This window comes from Leuciscus leuciscus, assembly GCF_965113295.1.
Source record: "Leuciscus leuciscus genome assembly, chromosome: 21".
NCBI lineage: Eukaryota > Metazoa > Chordata > Actinopteri > Cypriniformes > Leuciscidae > Leuciscus > Leuciscus leuciscus.
This window is the reverse complement of record NC_138745.1, coordinates 36,751,231-36,769,776: the sequence shown is the minus strand read 5'-3', so window position 1 is coordinate 36,769,776 and position 18,546 is coordinate 36,751,231. Positions and strand designations below refer to the sequence as shown.

The 18,546-nt window shown below is 37.4% G+C and overlaps 2 protein-coding genes across 5 annotated transcripts in view; both read left to right on the top strand.

Annotated features, from left to right (window-relative positions):
* Positions 1 to 1,790, top strand: part of ndufb8 (NADH:ubiquinone oxidoreductase subunit B8) — a 3,241-nt gene extending 1,451 nt beyond the window's left edge. Inside the window, exons 4-5 of the mRNA XM_082152484.1 lie at positions 1,127 to 1,282; positions 1,627 to 1,790. Coding sequence (XP_082008610.1) covers positions 1,127 to 1,282; positions 1,627 to 1,719 — 249 coding nt within the window. The 3' untranslated portion in view covers positions 1,720 to 1,790. The remainder of the gene's footprint in view (positions 1 to 1,126; positions 1,283 to 1,626) is intronic.
* Positions 1,791 to 2,210: 420 nt separating this feature from the next.
* Positions 2,211 to 18,546, top strand: part of sec31b (SEC31 homolog B, COPII coat complex component) — a 39,109-nt gene continuing 22,773 nt past the window's right edge. For 2 of the 4 annotated variants that reach the window (XM_082152399.1, XM_082152397.1), the window contains exons 1-16: positions 2,211 to 2,316; positions 2,812 to 2,904; positions 3,027 to 3,150; positions 6,750 to 6,948; positions 7,347 to 7,442; positions 8,615 to 8,755; positions 10,330 to 10,472; positions 10,558 to 10,657; positions 11,583 to 11,744; positions 11,872 to 12,024; positions 13,498 to 13,710; positions 14,892 to 14,966; positions 15,708 to 15,794; positions 15,878 to 15,980; positions 17,407 to 17,585; positions 18,197 to 18,323. In XM_082152399.1, coding sequence (XP_082008525.1) covers positions 2,826 to 2,904; positions 3,027 to 3,150; positions 6,750 to 6,948; positions 7,347 to 7,442; positions 8,615 to 8,755; positions 10,330 to 10,472; positions 10,558 to 10,657; positions 11,583 to 11,744; positions 11,872 to 12,024; positions 13,498 to 13,710; positions 14,892 to 14,966; positions 15,708 to 15,794; positions 15,878 to 15,980; positions 17,407 to 17,585; positions 18,197 to 18,323 — 1,981 coding nt within the window. In that variant the 5' untranslated portion in view covers positions 2,211 to 2,316; positions 2,812 to 2,825. Of the gene's footprint in view, positions 2,317 to 2,811; positions 2,905 to 3,026; positions 3,151 to 6,749; positions 6,949 to 7,346; positions 7,452 to 8,614; positions 8,756 to 10,329; positions 10,473 to 10,557; positions 10,658 to 11,582; positions 11,745 to 11,871; positions 12,025 to 13,497; positions 13,711 to 14,891; positions 14,967 to 15,707; positions 15,795 to 15,877; positions 15,981 to 17,406; positions 17,586 to 18,196; positions 18,324 to 18,546 lie in introns of all 4 variants that reach the window. The other 2 variants (XM_082152398.1, XM_082152396.1) reach the window with 1 other exon arrangement.

Here is an 18,546-nt window from a genome sequence, read left to right as displayed (position 1 = left end):
ACAGTGATTCAACCTTTGATTGCTGAATAAAGGTTGAGTAATTAATGACAGAAATGTAATTTTTGGGTGAACTATCCCTGTAAGGTATTTGAATGCTAGGGCTGGGTAAAAAATATAGATTTCTCGATTTTAATCGATTCTCATTTTTACGAACCGATATCGATTCTTAAATCCCAAGAATTGATTAGTCATCCTGTTTTCAGCTGATGAATGAATGTAACATTGTAGCGCTGCATCCCATCCAATAAATCACAATAATCTTCGTGCTTTGCTACTATTGATATGAAACAGATTTAGAACAAACAAGTCTCAGATTTAAAATTACGTCCATTTTCTTACGAAATTCAATAACATAAATGCCATGTTGTCGCTGTGGCGTGAGATCGCTCTGGCTCAGCTCTAGAGAAGCACATGATCTTCTCTTCCGCCTTAATAACACCAGTTACAGCACGAAGTAAACATGAATGAGCTTCTGAAAGTGTGTTAAACGGTAGAGTACAACTTATCGAAATCCGTATCATGTGACATGGAGTCGCCCAATCAGTGTTTCACCCGTGGAAAGACGTCAGTAAAACAGCTTGTAAACAATGTCATGTAACGTCACATTTACCTCAGAAAAACCATATTCAGTGACCATAAACTCATCAGTCAGCGAGAGAAATTAACTCTAGAGAGGAGCATTCTGCTAAATATATGCACCATATTTCATATAACTTTATTATTATAAAAATAAATAAAAGTGTAATTTAAGTGTTTGTATACAAATCAGTTCATTTTTACCTACAATATTACAGTAGGCTAATGAAGCCTATAGGCCACCACTGACTCCCATAGTTTACAGCATTAGTGAAGAGATTTGTTTTCCTTGAGAAGATTTGCCATGTATTGTCCCTGATATCCACAATAATCAATATTGAATCGAATCGGAATAGAAAATCGAATCGAATTGCAAGCTTCTGAATTGAAATCGAATTGTGAAATTTGTGTCAATACCCAGCCCTACTGAATGCATAGATATCAAGTGTCTGATTGAATGCATCAAGTATAATCAAGATGTTAATGCATTGAAATTGTCCACGTCTCATCGGGTTCTCAGATTAGTGGCTGATTTGTGTTTGTGTTGCAGATGCACTATGACTTTGACATGTACATCAGGAACAGGGTTGACACGTCTCCGAGCCCTGTGGACTGGAGAACCATGCGTAACACCCTGCTGGGCTTCGTGGGCTTCATGGTGGTGATGTTCGGCTTGGGCGAGATGTTCCCCAGTTACCAGCCTGTGGTGAGTAGAGGGACAACAATGAGCAATTTACATAAAGTATCGATTCGCATCCAAAATAAAAGTTTGTGTTTACATAATATATGTGTGTGTACTGTGTAAACTTATTTTATATATATGAATGCACACACATGCATGTCATTCTTTTTCTTTTATCACTTTGTAGAGCTTTTTTCTTTTTTTTTCTTTTTTTAGGGTAATTTGTGTTATTCACTTGCTAAATAGTCTTAAAAATCAACATGAAAATTAGTTGTGGATCATCATTCTGCCTGAAAATAATTGTTATTTTTTCTGGAAGTCTTCAAGCTTTCCATAAATCTTATGAATGATTGTCTTTCTCTTTCCAGGCCCCTAAACAGTATCCTTACAACAACCTGTATCTGGAGAGAGGTGGAGACCCGGAGAAGCAACCAGAACCTGTCACTCATTATGAAATCTAATGCTAGAAGCCTGTCTGTTCCATAACTTGTGTATATTTCTGTCTCTCTAATAAAGTTAACTTAAACTGAAAGCTTGTCGTTTCTTATATTGCATCTACTTTTCATTCAAATGAGACTTAAACTGTCATCAGGGTTTTATTTTTTTATGATGTGTGCCAGATCATTTCATATTTCAAATTTTACTTTTATTAATTTTATTTTCACTATTAAGTGTTAAAACACCATAAAACTTAAAATCAATATAGTTGTGTATAATTCAAGTTTAGCTGGCTTTTTTTACTTTTGACTCTAGATTTGGGGATAAAATCTCTCAAATATTAAATATATAGTAAACATTTTGGATGGGCACTATTGGCCTTATTTATTTATTTAAATTTAATTTGTTTATTAATTCTGAAATATTGGCATTAGTAGAAAGATAAACCGAGTCGAGCAGAAGGGGTTTGAGTTTTAATCGTTTCGTACATATTGTCCCTCGCCGGCTGCCGTACTGGACTACAATTCCGCACCGGACTACATTCTCCATGAGTGTCGCGAGGAGCGCCGCTGACTGAACTCTCATCAACACACAAACGAGACTAATAATCACCAACAACCGTAAGTACACAGACAGCACGTAGTATAATCTGACGTTTTTAGGACAAACTCGAGATTCTGGTGTTTTATTGTGTGTTACTGTGGTCTGATCGGTGTGTTAGTGTGTTTTGAAGCGCAGATAGTCAACAGCAGGTTTAATGCTAATGCTAACATCAAGAGCAGCTGATCAGGAATAAACGTGATTATACATATACTTCTGCTCTAAATGATCTCCACACGACATTTATTACACATATACTTTAAAAGAATGACAAAATAATCTGAGATTACAGATCATTTGAGTCTGAGAAATAATATATGCTGTATTTTCACGTGTTTGTGATTTCTTTGAGGATTATTACGGAAATGTACTTTAGTACTCTCTGTTAGCACTGTTATCTGACATAATATTAAGCCACTAACAGGTTCTTTAGGCTGATATGGCATTGTTAGTGCAGAGGAATGTCATTTAAGTGCTGACAGGTAAATCACATCATGTCCTTCTTGTCCTTTCAGGAGTTTGGAGGAAGATGAGGGTGAAGGAGATCCTCAGGACGGCCTCTCAGGCATGGAGTCCTGCGAGACAGCATCCCACATACCTGGCCTTAGGTACACAGGTGTATCTGTGTGTGTTTTCACCTGTCAGCCAGTGTGCAGCAGTGGATGACAGCGAGTTTCATTTAAAATGCTTGAATAATAATCTCAGTGTCTTCACTTCTTCACATCCCCAGGCACTGCAGCGCAGCAGCTGGACGCGTCTTTCAACACCAGCTCCGTTCTGGAGATCTTTGAGATGGATTTTGCCGATACATCCATGGACATGAAGCTCAGAGGAACTCTGCCCACCTCCAACAGGTGCGTTTCTGTACACTAGCGCTCAGACGTTTGGGGTCGCTAACATGTTTGAATGTTTGAAATACTGTAAAAATTGTGAAATATTTTTTGAGTTTAAAAAATGTGAATATATAGTAAAGTGTAATTTATTCCTGTGATCAAAGCTGAATTTTCAGCATCATTACTCCGGTCTTCAGTGTCACATGATCCTTCAGAAATCATTCTAATATGATGATTTGATGCTCAAGAAACATTTATGATTATTATCAATGTTGAAAACAGTTTTGCTGCTTTAGATTTCCTCCAGTTTATTTTTATTCATAAAAGAACAGCATCTTTTGTAACATTATAAATGTCTTTACTGTCACTTTTGATCAATGTAATGCGTCCTTTGCTGAATAAAATATGAATTAAAAAAAGTTAAAATGTATTGACCCCAAACTTTTGAGTGTTAGTGTATATATATATATATATATATATATATATATATATATATATATACTTTCTGAATGCATACTAGAATACCTGTATGACTTAAAACTTTGACATCTTTTCTTTTAAGACAATAAAACTTTGAGGAGTTTTTTTTTTACATAAAATTAAATTGAAAATGCATAATAACACACTAGTATTATTGCGTTGACTTTTGCACAGACAAACACGTCTCGCATCTTCTTTTAAAAAGAGTAATTTATGTAGTTTAGTTTTAATGACTGGGTGTGTATAGAAGCTTTACGATCACAGTCGCTCTCCACACTGAACCCAAAACACTCATAAGCCACAGCTTGATTTAGAAAGAAAGTGATGATTGTACAACAGTTCTCTAGCTTCTCTTGTTGATGTGTATTACTTTGAAACTAATTTATGTTTATGTTAATAACGTTCTTCCCCAGCAACGATTCAATAGCAGAAATACAGGTTTAACCGCAGCATTATTTTAGAGTGTCGTCATTCTGCGTTCTGGATGATCTAACACACACACAAACGCGCTTGTGTGAACATGTTTCTGACACGCCTGTGGTGTGTGTGTCACTCTCACTGATCAGTGTGTACATTTACTGCAACTGTGACCTTTTCAGATCGTCACATTTTCTCACACTGGCATGTTGTTGTAATGGCATTTCCAGTTTTTCTCTCGGGTGTGTCGTTCACGCAGTTGTCAGATTCACTGAAGCTGCTTTTAAAGAGTTAAATTTCACTATATATATTCATATTTCGCAAAAAGGAGCTCACTGAATATTAAAATATACTGTGTCAGGGTTGCAACCTTTGACTAAATGAAGTTAGTTATTGCTCATTGTGCACAAAATGCTAAAGTCACATTTTTGAGACATTTGCAGCATTTAATGCATGAGCGTAAATGCAAATGCTTTGTAAATATTATGCTAGATAATACTTTATTTAGCATATCGAGAGAACTTTGGATTTGTGTATTTATTCCTCAATGGCGACACTATTGTCTTCTGTAGAGTTGCATGAATTGAACTCATTTCAGCTCAACTTTACACAGTTATCGGACTGAACTGAATCAACACTGATCTGAATAATGACCCTTTTTACAGCAGAAGTTCAAACTTTTTACTGCATCATTGATTCTGTTATTTTTAGGGGTTCATAAACCCTATTGTAATTGTAAGGATTTGTAAAACTGATCGTGCAGGCCAAACCGTAAGGCCTAGAGACTTGAAACCTGGCCAGATGGTAGGCCTCAATTTGGGGAGAACCCATCAGAGTATGACCCTCGATGCGCTACAGCAACCAAAAGTAGACTCAAGTGTCCTACATCACTGTGATCCCTGGCTCAAGGCGGACAAAATGTGTATCCCAAATTTTGATTTAGGCAGGGAACATTTTCTGCTATGTCGAATTTTGTCCAAAACCTACTTTTGCGAACTAGTCCCTGGTTTTTCGCCCAAGCGGAACCAAACCAGTCTAGGACAATTCTCTGGACTCTCTAGAAGATCAATAGTTATCGAAAAAAGTTGAACTTTTGCATTTGGCTGGCTGTAACAGGGTCATTTAGAAAAGGGGCGTGGCAAAATACACTCAAAAGCCTATAAATCCTGAAGGAAAACTCAGAACTTCACAAAAATGTATGAGCATATGTGTCATAACATGGTGAAGAAGCATGCAGAGTTTCATGGAGATCGGACCATAGGTGGCGCTATAACTGTTAAAATGCTTTAAAACCATATGGTACATTGCCTGTATTGGCTGTAAATGGTCTTTTCCATCTGTTATATCAGTGGTTACATGCTTGCTAAATAAAACTTAATCACTTTTGATGCTTTTGTGCTTAAAGGCCTTAACTGCTTGAACCCCGATAAATGCTGCTTGCAGCTTTAATCCTGTTTATCTCTGTTAAGGCGAGACACTACAGGTAAATAGGGTAAAAATTTTAACTAGCAGATATCACCATGAAACTTTCCCACCTACATTAAGATGAGAAAAAAAATGTATTACAAGTTTTCTGTAATTTAATGTTTAAATATGCAAATTAGCCTATATCTAATTAAATATGCGCTAATTTGCATATATTTAAAAAAACGAAATCTGAGTATTGGATAAAGCCAGGTTAAAAAAATATTTTTCATTGTGTTCACATATTAGATGGGGGAAAAAACTACAGAGGGATTTATGGATATCTACTGTTGTTATCCTGTAAATCAGAATATACTGTCAATAGCCTTAAAAAATTATTTTCGCCGTGTGTTTTGGAATAAAATGTTATATTAATCAGGCTAGGAATAATATATTTACAAATCCCTCTGTAAATGTCTTCATAATATAACTAGGTACAAGACTGGAGAGTTTGGTGTATATCGGTGCGACTGAAGTGGAGATTTCGGACTTGGAGAATGAGAGAAAAGTCATTTTGAGAAAACAGGCTTTAAAGATTTATCATCAGCCAATGAGATTGCGCATTCAGCCCTTTTACTTTCACGATTGGTTGCTGATAAAAAGGAAATGACCATATTTGGATCCGACAGGATTGTACAGGAGAGAGAGAGCTTTCCAGCGGTGTGTGTGATGACAGGGAGCAGACAGAGATCGTGGAGCAGCGGGAGGATTAAGAACGACAACTTTTGTTGAGTTTATGAGAAATCTACAGACGCAAACAGACAAAGTGTAGGAAAATAAAGACCTAAATGTGTATTTCGGGCTTTTTTCACCACAAGTCTGAAAGAAGACATGCTATTGAAGACAAATATCCCAAAATCTCAAAATTGACCTTAAGCTGCTTTGAAACACTCTGTATTGTATAAAGCGCTATAGAAATAAAGCTGACTTATTCTTTGATAATTATAGCTATTCAATTCACATTTATTTGTATAGTGCCTTTCACAATACACATCGTTTCAAAGCAGCTTTACAGAAAGTGCATGAGTCCACATTACAATTTAGATTGATCTGTTATCAGAGTTATGCATTTCAGAAATGTACATACATATACAAAATCACAGTTAGCTAAACTTGCTTGTTAACAAATGATTATGACATTTAGAAAGAGCTATAAATGATCAGACATTAATTTGAATCCTCTATGTGTGTAAAGTGTCCTGGTGGTGTGTGTATTTGTGATGATCTCGGTGTGTGTGTGTGTGTGTGTGTGTTGGCAGGTTTCACAGTCTGATCTGGGTGGCGTTTGATATGGACGTGACGTCGGGGTCATCGGGGCGGCTCATCGGAGGCAGTGAGAACGGGAGCGTGACCGTCTTCGGCCCGGACGCTATTCTCTCCGCGAGCGAAGACGCCGTGATCGGACAGTCCAACAAACACACGGGGCCCGTGCACGCGCTCGACTACAACCGCTTCCAGGTGGAGCTCGCGGCTCGCTTCAGATCCACTCGTGTCTGCAAAACTGCTTTTCTCACTTAGTGTTTTTGTCTTGTTTCCAATCCAAATAGCTAAAGATTCTTAAATCAAGAAGCATTTACTAAAGTAGTAAAACGCCATAAGATATTATGTCTTGTTTTCTGGGGGAAGTAAACAAAATTAAGTGAGTTGATGCTTAAAAAACTACAACTCACTTAATTTTTTATTATTTCCCCAGAAAACAAGACATAATATCTTATGGCGTTTTACTACTTTAGTAAATGCATCTTGATGTAATATTTTTTTGATATTAGGACTGGAAACAAGACAAAAATACTAAGTGAGAAAAGCAGTGTGGTGTCACGTTTGCTAACGCTCATGTGTTCTTCCCTCTCTGACAGAGTAATCTCATCGCATCAGGAGCCAATGATTCGGAAATATACATCTGGGATTTGAACAACTTCAGTAATCCGATGACACCGGGCACCAAGTCACAGGTGTGGACAGTTGTTCTTGATTATTTAAAGCGTTTTGTGTCGTCAGTGTTGGTAGTATCATCTGATGGTAAAGTGAATGCATTTGTCTCTCTGTTCCTTTAGCTCAGTGAGGTAAGATGAAGGTGCTGGTGTGTGTGTGTGTGTGTGTGTGTGTGTGTGTGTGTGTGTGTGTGTGTGTGTGTGTGTGTGTGTGGTTTGGGTTTGATTAACCTCTTCTCTCGCATCTCTTTGTGCCCCTATTATGCTTTTTCAGATATGACCTTTCATTCAGTGTGTAATAAAGCTGTTTGTGAATGTATAAGGTTCAAAGTTTCAAAGATCAAAGATAAATGTTAGCTAAATCACAGTTAGCAAATTTTTTTTAATTTAAACAGTGTAATAATTTAAGGCAGAAACAATGAGCTCATTGAAGTAAAGAATACTTGTTTTGTCTCCTAAAAGAAAGTGATTCTGAACTGCCTGAAACGAGTCGTCAGTAATTCCAGTCTCACTTCTTAATCAAACCTTGATCAAACTTACGTAGATTTGTAACTTATTTGCATAATGCCAGACTGTGGTCTTGATTGGCTGAACAGCGTCTCTTAGCTCCGCCCTCAAACACTGTAGTGTATCTGAGACTGGAAGAGTTTGGTTCGTGTTGTTCATGTGGAGAAGACGCTGTTTTCTGAGATTGATACGGTAAAACCCACGCCATCGTCACTGTTCGTATCACTGTGATCAAGAGCTGAGATTCAGATATGATAATGAGCGTTTGCTTTCTGACCAATCAGAGCAGAGCAGCTCTCAGAGAGGCGGAGCTTAGAGAGACTGAATCCTTGATGGAAGTGTTTCAGACACTGAGAGGAAAGAGCTGAAGCTGCAGTGGAGATTATGAGGACATTAAAGTGTTTATGACTTTAAATGCATGTAGAACTATTGTAGGAGACTCTAAAACAACATTATGAGCCTTTAATAATAGCATAATAGGGGCACTTACTGACACTAAATGGTTTACTACCTAAAAAAAAAACATTTTCTGAGACGATTCGATTCGAGTGTTGAGAAAGTAGCGTGTCTTTGCTGGGGTTTGTTGGTTTGGATGCTCATTTTTGGATGCTCAACTTCAGCTGGTGGTTTGTGGGAAAGTCTCAGACATTGCGGTGGTTTTATCCGTGTGCTTGTGCATGTCGTAGCCAGCGGAGGACGTGAGCGTGGTGGCGTGGAACAGTCAAGTGCCACACATACTGGCATCCGCCAATCCCAGCGGGAAAGCCGTGGTCTGGGATCTGAGGAAGAACGAGCCCATCATCAAAATCAGTGACCACAGCAACAGGGTAAGAACATCCTCGACACCGAACGCTTGTTTGAGCCGATGAGAGAAAAACATGTGCAGGTCAGATTTCACCACAGAATCCAAAAATAAGTGCTAGGCAGCGATTAATCGCATGCAAAATAAAGGTTTGTGTTTACATAATATATGTGTGTGTGCTGTGTATAATTATTTTGTATATATAAATACACACATATGCAGGTACAGTACAGGCCAAAAGTTTGGACACATTACTATTTTTAATGTTTTTGAAAGAAGTTTCTTCTGCTCATCAAGCCTGCATTTATTTGATCAAAAATACAGATTTTTTTTTTATATTGTGATATATTATTACAATTTAAAATAACTGGTTTTCAATTTATTATACTTTAAATTATCATTTATTTCTGTGATGCAAAGCTGAATTTTCAGGATCATTACTCCAGTCTATCACATGATCCTTTAGAAATCATTCTAATATTCAGATTTATTATGAGTGTTGGACACAGTTCTGCTGCCTAATATATTTGATGAATAAAAGGTTAAAAAACTGCATTTATTCAAAATAAAAAAATATTTTCTAATAATATAAATCTTTACTATCACTTTTTATCAATTTAACACATCCTTTACATCCTTTTTTTTTATTTTTTTTTATTTTTACTTTTTATTCATCAAAGTATCCTAAAAAAGTATCACAGGTTATGAAAAAATATTAAGCAGCAGAACTGTTTCCAACTTTGATAATGAATCATCATATTAGAATGATTTCTAAAGGATCATGTGATAGACTGGAGTAATGATCCTGAAAATTCAGCTTTGCATCACAGAAATAAATTATAATTTAAAGTATAATAAATTGAAAACCAGTTATTTTAAATTGTAATAATATATCACAATATTACTTATTTATTTCTGTATTTTTGACATCACCAACCCTAAAATTTACATAAACCCCGCCCCCGGAACACGATTTATAGATTATCAAGACAGAATATGCTAATCAATGACTAGAAGATAACTACACATCAGCTTCATAAACTCATCAACTAACCATTCAGAAATGTCCTGTTGCTTCTACATGTTGTCACTTCTTCTTGAGTCTCTCCATCATTGTCTGACTCCGGTTTGAACATAAAAAGCTAAAAGTTTTAGAAATTTTAAGGACAGAAGCTGTTGTAGCTCCGCCCCCTGTGCCGGGAGCAGCAGCTCATTTGCATTTAAAGTGACAGACATTAAAAAACGGTGCATTTTTGCTCACCCTCAAAAAGTGACAATTTTAACATGCGATATACAAATATCTGTGGGGTATTTTGAGCTGAAACTTCACACACACACTCTGGGGACATCAGAGACTTACTTTACATCTCGTGAAAAGGGCATTATACCACACCTTTAAGAAACAGTTAAAATCCCATCTTTTTAAGATAGTGTTTATGTCTTAATTGGAGACACTGGATGTATATTGTACTCTACCTGTTGCAGTTTGGTTTTCTTAATCTTCTTTTCCGGATGTACTTTTGTACTGAACTTGTTGTAGCGCTTTGGGTTTAAGAAAAGCGCATTATAAATAAAATGTTTAATTCTTTTTATTGTCAGATGCACTGCTCTGGGATGTTGTGGCATCCAGATGTGGCCACTCAGCTGGTTCTGGCATCCGAGGACGACAGGCTTCCCGTGATCCAGATGTGGGACCTGCGGTTTGCGACCTCGCCACTCAAAGTCCTGGAGAACCACACCAGGTAGAGGCTCGCTTCTCTAAAGTCCACGTCTCTATGCGCTGCTTTCATGCTCCTGCACACGTGTGACGTCCTTTTAATATTCCAGAGGAATTCTGTCCATCTCATGGAGTCAAGCCGATCCAGAGCTTCTGCTGAGCAGCGGCAAAGACAACCGGATCCTGTGCTGGAACCCGAACACCGGAGAGGTCCGTCCATCACAGCTGCTGCTTTATCACATTTACATGACATTTACATCCATGCACTTCTATCATGCATTCCCTGAGGATCGAACCCGTGACTTTGACGTTGCTTGCATCGTGCTCTACCTTTAGAGGTCACTACTGTGTCATTTTTGTACGATTAATACCTGTATTTTGATGTATTTTCTATCTGTTAACATTTAATTTTTACAGACACAGTATGAACAAACAAAATATGAACCTTAAAGCAGATCACAGTTTAAAAAATTACTAAATTAAATGGATCTGTGAAATTATTCTAACAATAATACGTTTTATATTATATATAATGTTTAATAAAATATTATAATATTTTATTTTATTAAATAACCTGTTATCAGTATGGCTATGAAAATAATAATAATAATAATAATAATAATAGTTGTTAACATTATTATTATTATTACTAAATAAAAAGTAAATAATGTAATTATTATTTTACATTACAACTGTAAAAATTACGATATTAATATTTATGCCTCTGAATTGAATCTATTCAAACATTTAATTTTCACAGACAGTATGAACAAACAAAATATGAATCTTATATAATAAATCTTTTATCCGTATGGCTATGAAATAATAATATTATTATTATTATTATTACTAAATAAAATATTACAATTACTAAATTAAAACAAATTAAGAAATATTTAAGTATTTATAGAAAAATAAGAAGTATTTAAGAACAATAATATAATCATTATTTTATATTACTATTACATTACAATACTAATATGTATGGCAGTATTAATTTCTTCATTTTCAAATGTTAATCCATCGAATGTTTATGGGATTATTAATGAATAAAATCATAGAAATCCATCAGTGTGGGATCTCTGGATCACTTTCCACATTAATTGCCCATCATGCCTTGTCTCTGGTGTTTCAGGTGATTTACGAGCTGCCAACAGCCAATCAGTGGTGCTTCGATGTGCAGTGGTGTCCTCGTAACCCCGCCCTCCTGTCAGCCGCATCATTTGACGGGCGGATCAGTGTGTACTCAGTTATGGGTGGGCGTCTTCAACAGCATCAGCACAGCACGGTGGACCAGGTGCGATTATGTGTGTGTGTTTTACACACTCTTTCCGAGGAATGTCGATCTGTTTGTGGCTTTAAAGGGAATGTTCACCCAAAAATGAAAATTAGCCCATGATTTACTCACCAGTCTCTCCTCTTAGATCTCGGCTTCGTTTGACACCAACGACCCGTTTGGAACCGGTCAAGCTCTTCCGCCTCTGCAAATGCCTCAGCCCACAGTCGAGACCACCATCATCCCTCCGCTGACAAAGCCACCCAAGTGGGTGCGAAGGCCTGTCGGCGCCTCTTTCGCTGTGAGTATTTCAGGGATATTAAGGTCCTACACACACACACACACACACACTCCTGCAGAAACGGTTACTACAAAGTTTACTTCAGAGCAACTCATATCAGTGTGAAATAAACAGTTATGGAAATGTAGAAATTAAAGTTGAAGCTCCAATCTCCTCCCAAAAATCCCCCAATAAGTTAATTTGTGCCTCAGTGACTTCGTTTAGAGAGGCTGTCGATCATGACATCACACTCCTGGTTTTATAGCCTCAATTTGTTAAGTTTAAGGCGAGACACTACAGGTGAATAGGGTAAAATTTGAACTAGCAGATATCACCATGAAACTTTCCCAGCTACATTAAGATGAGAAAAAAATTTATTACAAGTTTTCTGTAATTTAATGTTTAAATATGCATATTAGGCAATGTCTAATTAAATATGCGCTAATTTGCATATATATATAAAAAAAAAACGAAATCTGAGTATTGGATAAAGCCAGGTTAAAAATTATTTTTTCATTGTGTTCACATATTAGATGGGGGAAAAAATTACAGAGGGATTTATGGATATCTACTTTTGTTATCCTGTAAATCAGAAAATACTGTCAATAGCCTTAAAAAAAATATTTTCGCCATGTTTTTTGGAATAAAATATTATATAAATCAAGCTAGGAATAATATATTTACAAATCCCTCTGTAAATGTCTTCATAATATAACTAGGTACAAGACTGGAGAGTTTGGTGTATATCGGTGCGACTGAAGTGGAGATTTCAGACTTGGAGAATGAGAGAAAAGTCATTTTGAGAAAACGGGCTTTAAAGATTTATCATCAGCCAATGAGATTGCGCATTCAGCCCTTTTACTTTCACGATTGGTTGCTGATAAAAAGGAAATGACCATATTTGGATCCGACAGGATTGTACAGGAGAGAGAGAGCTTTCCAGCGGTGTGTGTGATGACAGGGAGCAGACAGAGATCGTGGAGCAGCGGGAGGATTAAGAACGCCAACTTTTGTTTAATTTATGAGAAATCTACAGATGCAAACAGACAAAGTGTAGTAAAATAAAGACCTAAATGTGTATTTCAGACTTTTTTTCACCACAAGTCTGAAAGAAGACAAATATCCCAAAATCTCAGAATTGACCAGTAAAAACAAAACAAGGTTTTTGCCTGCTGTGTCTCGCCTTAAGACATTAAAAGTGTGTTTATGCACATGTACACCTCTGTGCTGAGTATCGTTTAAGAGGGGCGATCGAGGCGCTTGGGCTTCACCTTTCAGGACTTGTGCGGGACATTTTACTTTTACATTTAGGCAGACGCTTTTATCCAAAGCGACTTAAATTGCATTTCAAGGCACACATTTACATTCCTATCAGTTCTTACTTTCCCTGGGAATCGAACCCATAACCATGGTGTTGCAAGTGCCAGCGCTCTACTGTTTGAGCTCCAGGAAAGGCACGCTTGATCTGACTCTACTCGCTTCTATCTCTTCCAGTTCGGTGGGAAGCTGGTGACGTTTGAGAACCCTACAGCGCCGGGTCAGCCTCGACAGGTACAGGTGAGTCAGGTGACCACAGAGACGGAGTTCCTCCAGCGCTCCAGCGAGCTCCAGGCCGTTCTGCAGTCTGGGTCCTTCACCAACTACTGCCACAGTAAGATCACGAGCGCCCCGTCTGACGCCGAGCAGGACATATGGAGGTTCCTCATGGTAAACATTTACACGTGCAGAACATTGTTCCAGCCCTGTTTTATTCTGTGAAACACACACTCAATGAAATGCATGGAAAACACTGCCTTAAAGGGATAGTTCACCCAAAAATGAAAACTCTTGTCAGTAATTACTCGCCCTAATGTTGTTCAACCCCGTAAGACTCTCGTTCATCTTCAGGACACAAATTAAGATATTTTTCATGAAATCTGAGAGCTGGCTCACTCCTCCATAGGCTTCTCTGTTATTGAAACTTGCTGGCCCAGAAAGTTAGTAAAGACAATGTTTAAAATAGTCCAAGCGACTCCAGCCTTAAGTTTATCAAGCGACGAGAATACTTTTTGTGTGCAAATATAAACAAAAATTACGACGTTATTCAACTATTCATGTTCTTCTGTGTTTCTCTGAGTGAGTTCACTTAGTGTAACGGTGCAGCGCTTCTGGGTTGTACGTCAGAACGTAGGCTCGCTATTGGCCAGCATCACACACATGACCAGCGTTGGCCAATAGTGAGCCTCCGTTCTGACGTACAACCCAGAAGCGCTGCACCATTACACTACGTCAACTAACCCTTTAAAGGATTAGTTCACTTCAGAATTAATATTTCCTGATAATTTACTCTCCCGCACGTCATCTGAGATGTTCATGTCTTTCTTTCTTCAGTTTGAAAAGAAATTAAGGTTTTAGGATTTCAGGATTCCAGGATTTTCCTCCATATAGTGACTTCAATGGGGTCCAACGGCTTAATAAGAGTCTTATCTAGACAAACCATTGGCTATTTTATAACAAAAATAAAAATGTATATACCTTTTTAACCATAAATGCTGGTCTTGCACTAGCTGTGATGCGACACACATTACGTAATCACGTTGAGATGCTGAAAACAGTGTGAAAGAAGACAGTGACGCGCTTCACTCCGAAACACGGATATATTTATTTCATTAAATCGCACTTTTAATTTGATTTAATCCGATTAAGCGTGAAATCCTAATGTTTGCGGTGGGATGCTTCAGATGCTTGAGAGCATTTGATTGGACAGAAAATCAGACAGAATGATGTCATCAGAGTACTGGCGGTAGAGAGAGACTGTTTTAAATGCATGGGGGCTTCAGAGAATGTATGTGTGTATCGGTTTCTGAGGAGATGCACGTCCTGTTCAAGTGTTTTCGTGTTTTTAACAGGTGAATTTCGAAGATGAAGCGCGAGTGAAGTTTTTGCGGCTGCTGGGCTTCAGTAAAGACGAGCTGCAGAGGAAGGTAAAGCTGAATACAGGACAGAGGAGTGACACAGTTTACCCACTGACACATCTTACCCCACCTCATTATTGCACGTTATGTTTTGCATGGAAAAATAAAATAAAATCCTGAAAATCCCTGGAATAAAACTATATGGGTAACACTTTACAATAAGGTTCATTAGTTAACATTAGTTAATGTATTAACTATCATGAACTAACATTTGTTACTATATTTATTAAACTTTGTTAACCTTACTTAATACAAATACAGCTGTTCGTTGTTAGTTCATGCTAGTTCACTGTGCATTAACTAATGTAAACAAGATTTTGATAAAGTATTAGATGTTGAAATGAACAAAGATTAATGAATGCTGTATAACTGCAGTTCATTATTAGTTAATGTTAACTAATGAACATTATTGTGAAGAGTTAGCACTATATGCATGTTTTTCAGTGACTTATCTTATCTTCCAATTCTTGCTGTGTGAGAGGAACAGACCCACATGTGTATTTGCACAGATCTCGGATCAAACACACACACACACACACACACACACACACACACACACACACACACACAGTCCATTATTGTAAAGTGTTACCACTATATGCATGTTTTCAGTGTGTTCACTTGTGTATTTGCACAGATCTCGGATCAAACACACACACACACACACACACACACACACTCAGTCCATTATTGTAAAGTGTTACCACTATATGCATGTTTTTCAGTGTGTTCGCTTGTGTATTTGCACAGATCTCGGCGTGTTTGTCGAGGAAGCTTCAACCCAACGGTTTGGATGTGAACGATCTGGCTGAGAAGATGCAGACTCTCTCTGATCAGGTCAGATTCAGTTACACACTCATTCAACACGTCGTTTTATTGGATTGGATTATGAATCATGATTTAGTTTCTCGTGCATTCAGAGAGAAGACGGTTCGTCGGGCCGTGAGTCTCCTGCTGATTTCTTTCATCAACTACCAAAGAAAGAGAAGGACAAAGAGCCCTTCCAGATCCCCGTCTCCTCAGGCGAGCATCTTCAAATCACATGCGTACAAATAACCAGGGCTGCCCTCGACTAGTAGTCGTTCATTTAAGCCATTAGTCGACTAATCACGCACTTATATTAAGCCATAAATCATCATAATGCGCTTTTAATTGCCTATATAAAATCCATATAGTCTAATCAGTGCTCAAATTCAAACATAGTCAACGATGCTGACTCGACGTCTCCGCCTATATGCTCGTTTCATACGGATTACATAATCTGAGAATATTTATGTTCATTCAAATGTAACAATTTCAAGCTTTCTATAGATATATTTCTCATGTCTGTGAGGCAAGTATACACTGAGTTTCGGTTCATTATGTGATGCGCTAATCGACAGAGAGACGTTATTTTACAAAAGCACAACGTTTACAGAAATAAAAGGAGACCCTTTACAGTTTGCATTACTCTTGTCTGTATGACCAAAAATGACGGAGAATGTTAAAGAGGTCCTATAATGCCCTTTTCACAAGATGTAAAGTAAGTCTCTGATGTCCCCAGAGTGTGTGTGTGAAGTTTTAGCTCAGAATACCCCACAGATATTTTGATATCGCATGTTAAAATTGTCACTTTATGAGGGTGAGCAAAAACGCACCGTTTTTGTGTCTGTCCCTTTAAATGCAAATGAGCTGCTGCTCCCGGCACAGGGGGCGGAGCTTCAACAGCTTGCACTCACACACACGTTTAGCCTTTTCATGTTCAAACCGGAGTCAGACAATGATGGAGAGACTCAAGAAGAAGTGACAACATTTCTGAATGGTTAGTTGATGAATTTATGAAGCTGATGTGTAGTTATCTTCTAGTCATTGATTAGCATATTCTGTCTTGATAATCTATAAATCGTGTTCCGGGGGCAGGGTTATGTAAATATTTGGGTTCATGATGTCACTAACCCGGGAGGAATGTGGTGTAGTCTCTACCAGCCGTGTGTTGTAGTCCTTAAAAAGCGATTTCTGTAAAAGCAAATATCTCCCTTTGCTTTGAACTTTGAGCGTCGTAACTTTGCAGATGTTGTTTATGATCAAACAGCAACATTACACACTAACTAAAGTTAGAAAAGACAAATCATAATCAACCACCCCTTTAAGTTAAACTCAAGTGATGGCGCCGGCGCCTGTATAAGTCATGCAGTAAACACACTCTCCACATAAACACTTGGATATACGGCTAATGATAGCACACATTTGTCTAGATTAACATATTTGAGGTCGATTAATGAACGTTAACAATTGATCGACCACTTTTCAGATTTTTTTGTTTGTTTGTTCTGCGACTGAACGACTAATACAATTTTGTTCGTCTAACGGTTAGTCGATCATTAGGGGGCCGCCCTAGTACTAACTTGATGATTTGATAGTCCTGATTTGTGCTTGTGCTCACGTGTGTGTGGTGTTGTGTTGTGTGTAGACACGGACGGTTTGATCAGTCAGGCTCTGTTGGTGGGGAACTTCGAGGGCGCGGTGGACCTGTGCCTGAGTGACGGGCGTTTCGCAGAGGCCATCCTGCTGTCAATCAGCGGAGGGGAGGAGCTACTGAAGAAGACCCAGCAACGCTACCTCACCCGCCAGACCAACAGCGTCTCCATGGTAACCGCTTACATCTGTACATCAGTCACTTGTGGAAACTTTCCTCTGTAACTGGTATTTATTTATTTATTGCATCATCATTTTAATAATTTTTTTGCATCAGAATTATCTTTATCATTATTAGTTTAGTTGCTATTTTTATTATTATTTTGAGTATTATTACTACTATTATAATTATGTTATAATAAGTCATCTTGTTCATATAATTATTCATATTTTAATAATAATTATTGCTATTAGTTTTATTTGTTGTTATTATCATTATTATTTTGAGTATTACTACTATTATTATTATTAGTAATAGTAGTAATAAGATAATAATAATAACTATAATAATTATTATTAGTCATCTTGTTCATATTAATATGAATATTTTAGTAATTATAATTGTTATTGCTATCAATATTCTTTTTGTTGTTATTCTTTTTCTCATTATTCTTTTAATTATTATTATTGCCGTTATGTTTATTATTATTAGTGTTGTTATTAGCCGTTGTCGTATTATTATTATTATTTATTATAATATTTTAATGGTAAAGATAATAATAATTCTTCTTTTTATTTATTATAATTGAACTGAATGTGTGTTGATGAGTGCTTGTCGTCGTCAGCTGATCTCGTCAGTGGTGACGCAGAACTGGTGTAATATCGTCCAGAGCTGTGAGCTGGAGAACTGGAAGGAGGCGCTAGCGGCTCTGCTAACCTACGCTAACCCAGAGGAGTTCGCTTCTCTCTGCGGTGAGATCATGCCGAGAGTCGCCGCTCACATCAACGGCTCCCTGTCATTATGAGAAAACAAAAAACGAAGAAAAGTTATCATTCCTTCTGCAGTTATTAATGATATATACATATTTATACATACATATGTACACACGCATACACAAATAAACGTAGCATTCCTATACATGCACATGCTACCTGAATATCCTGTACATGCGAAACACGCACGTCTCTGTTTCTG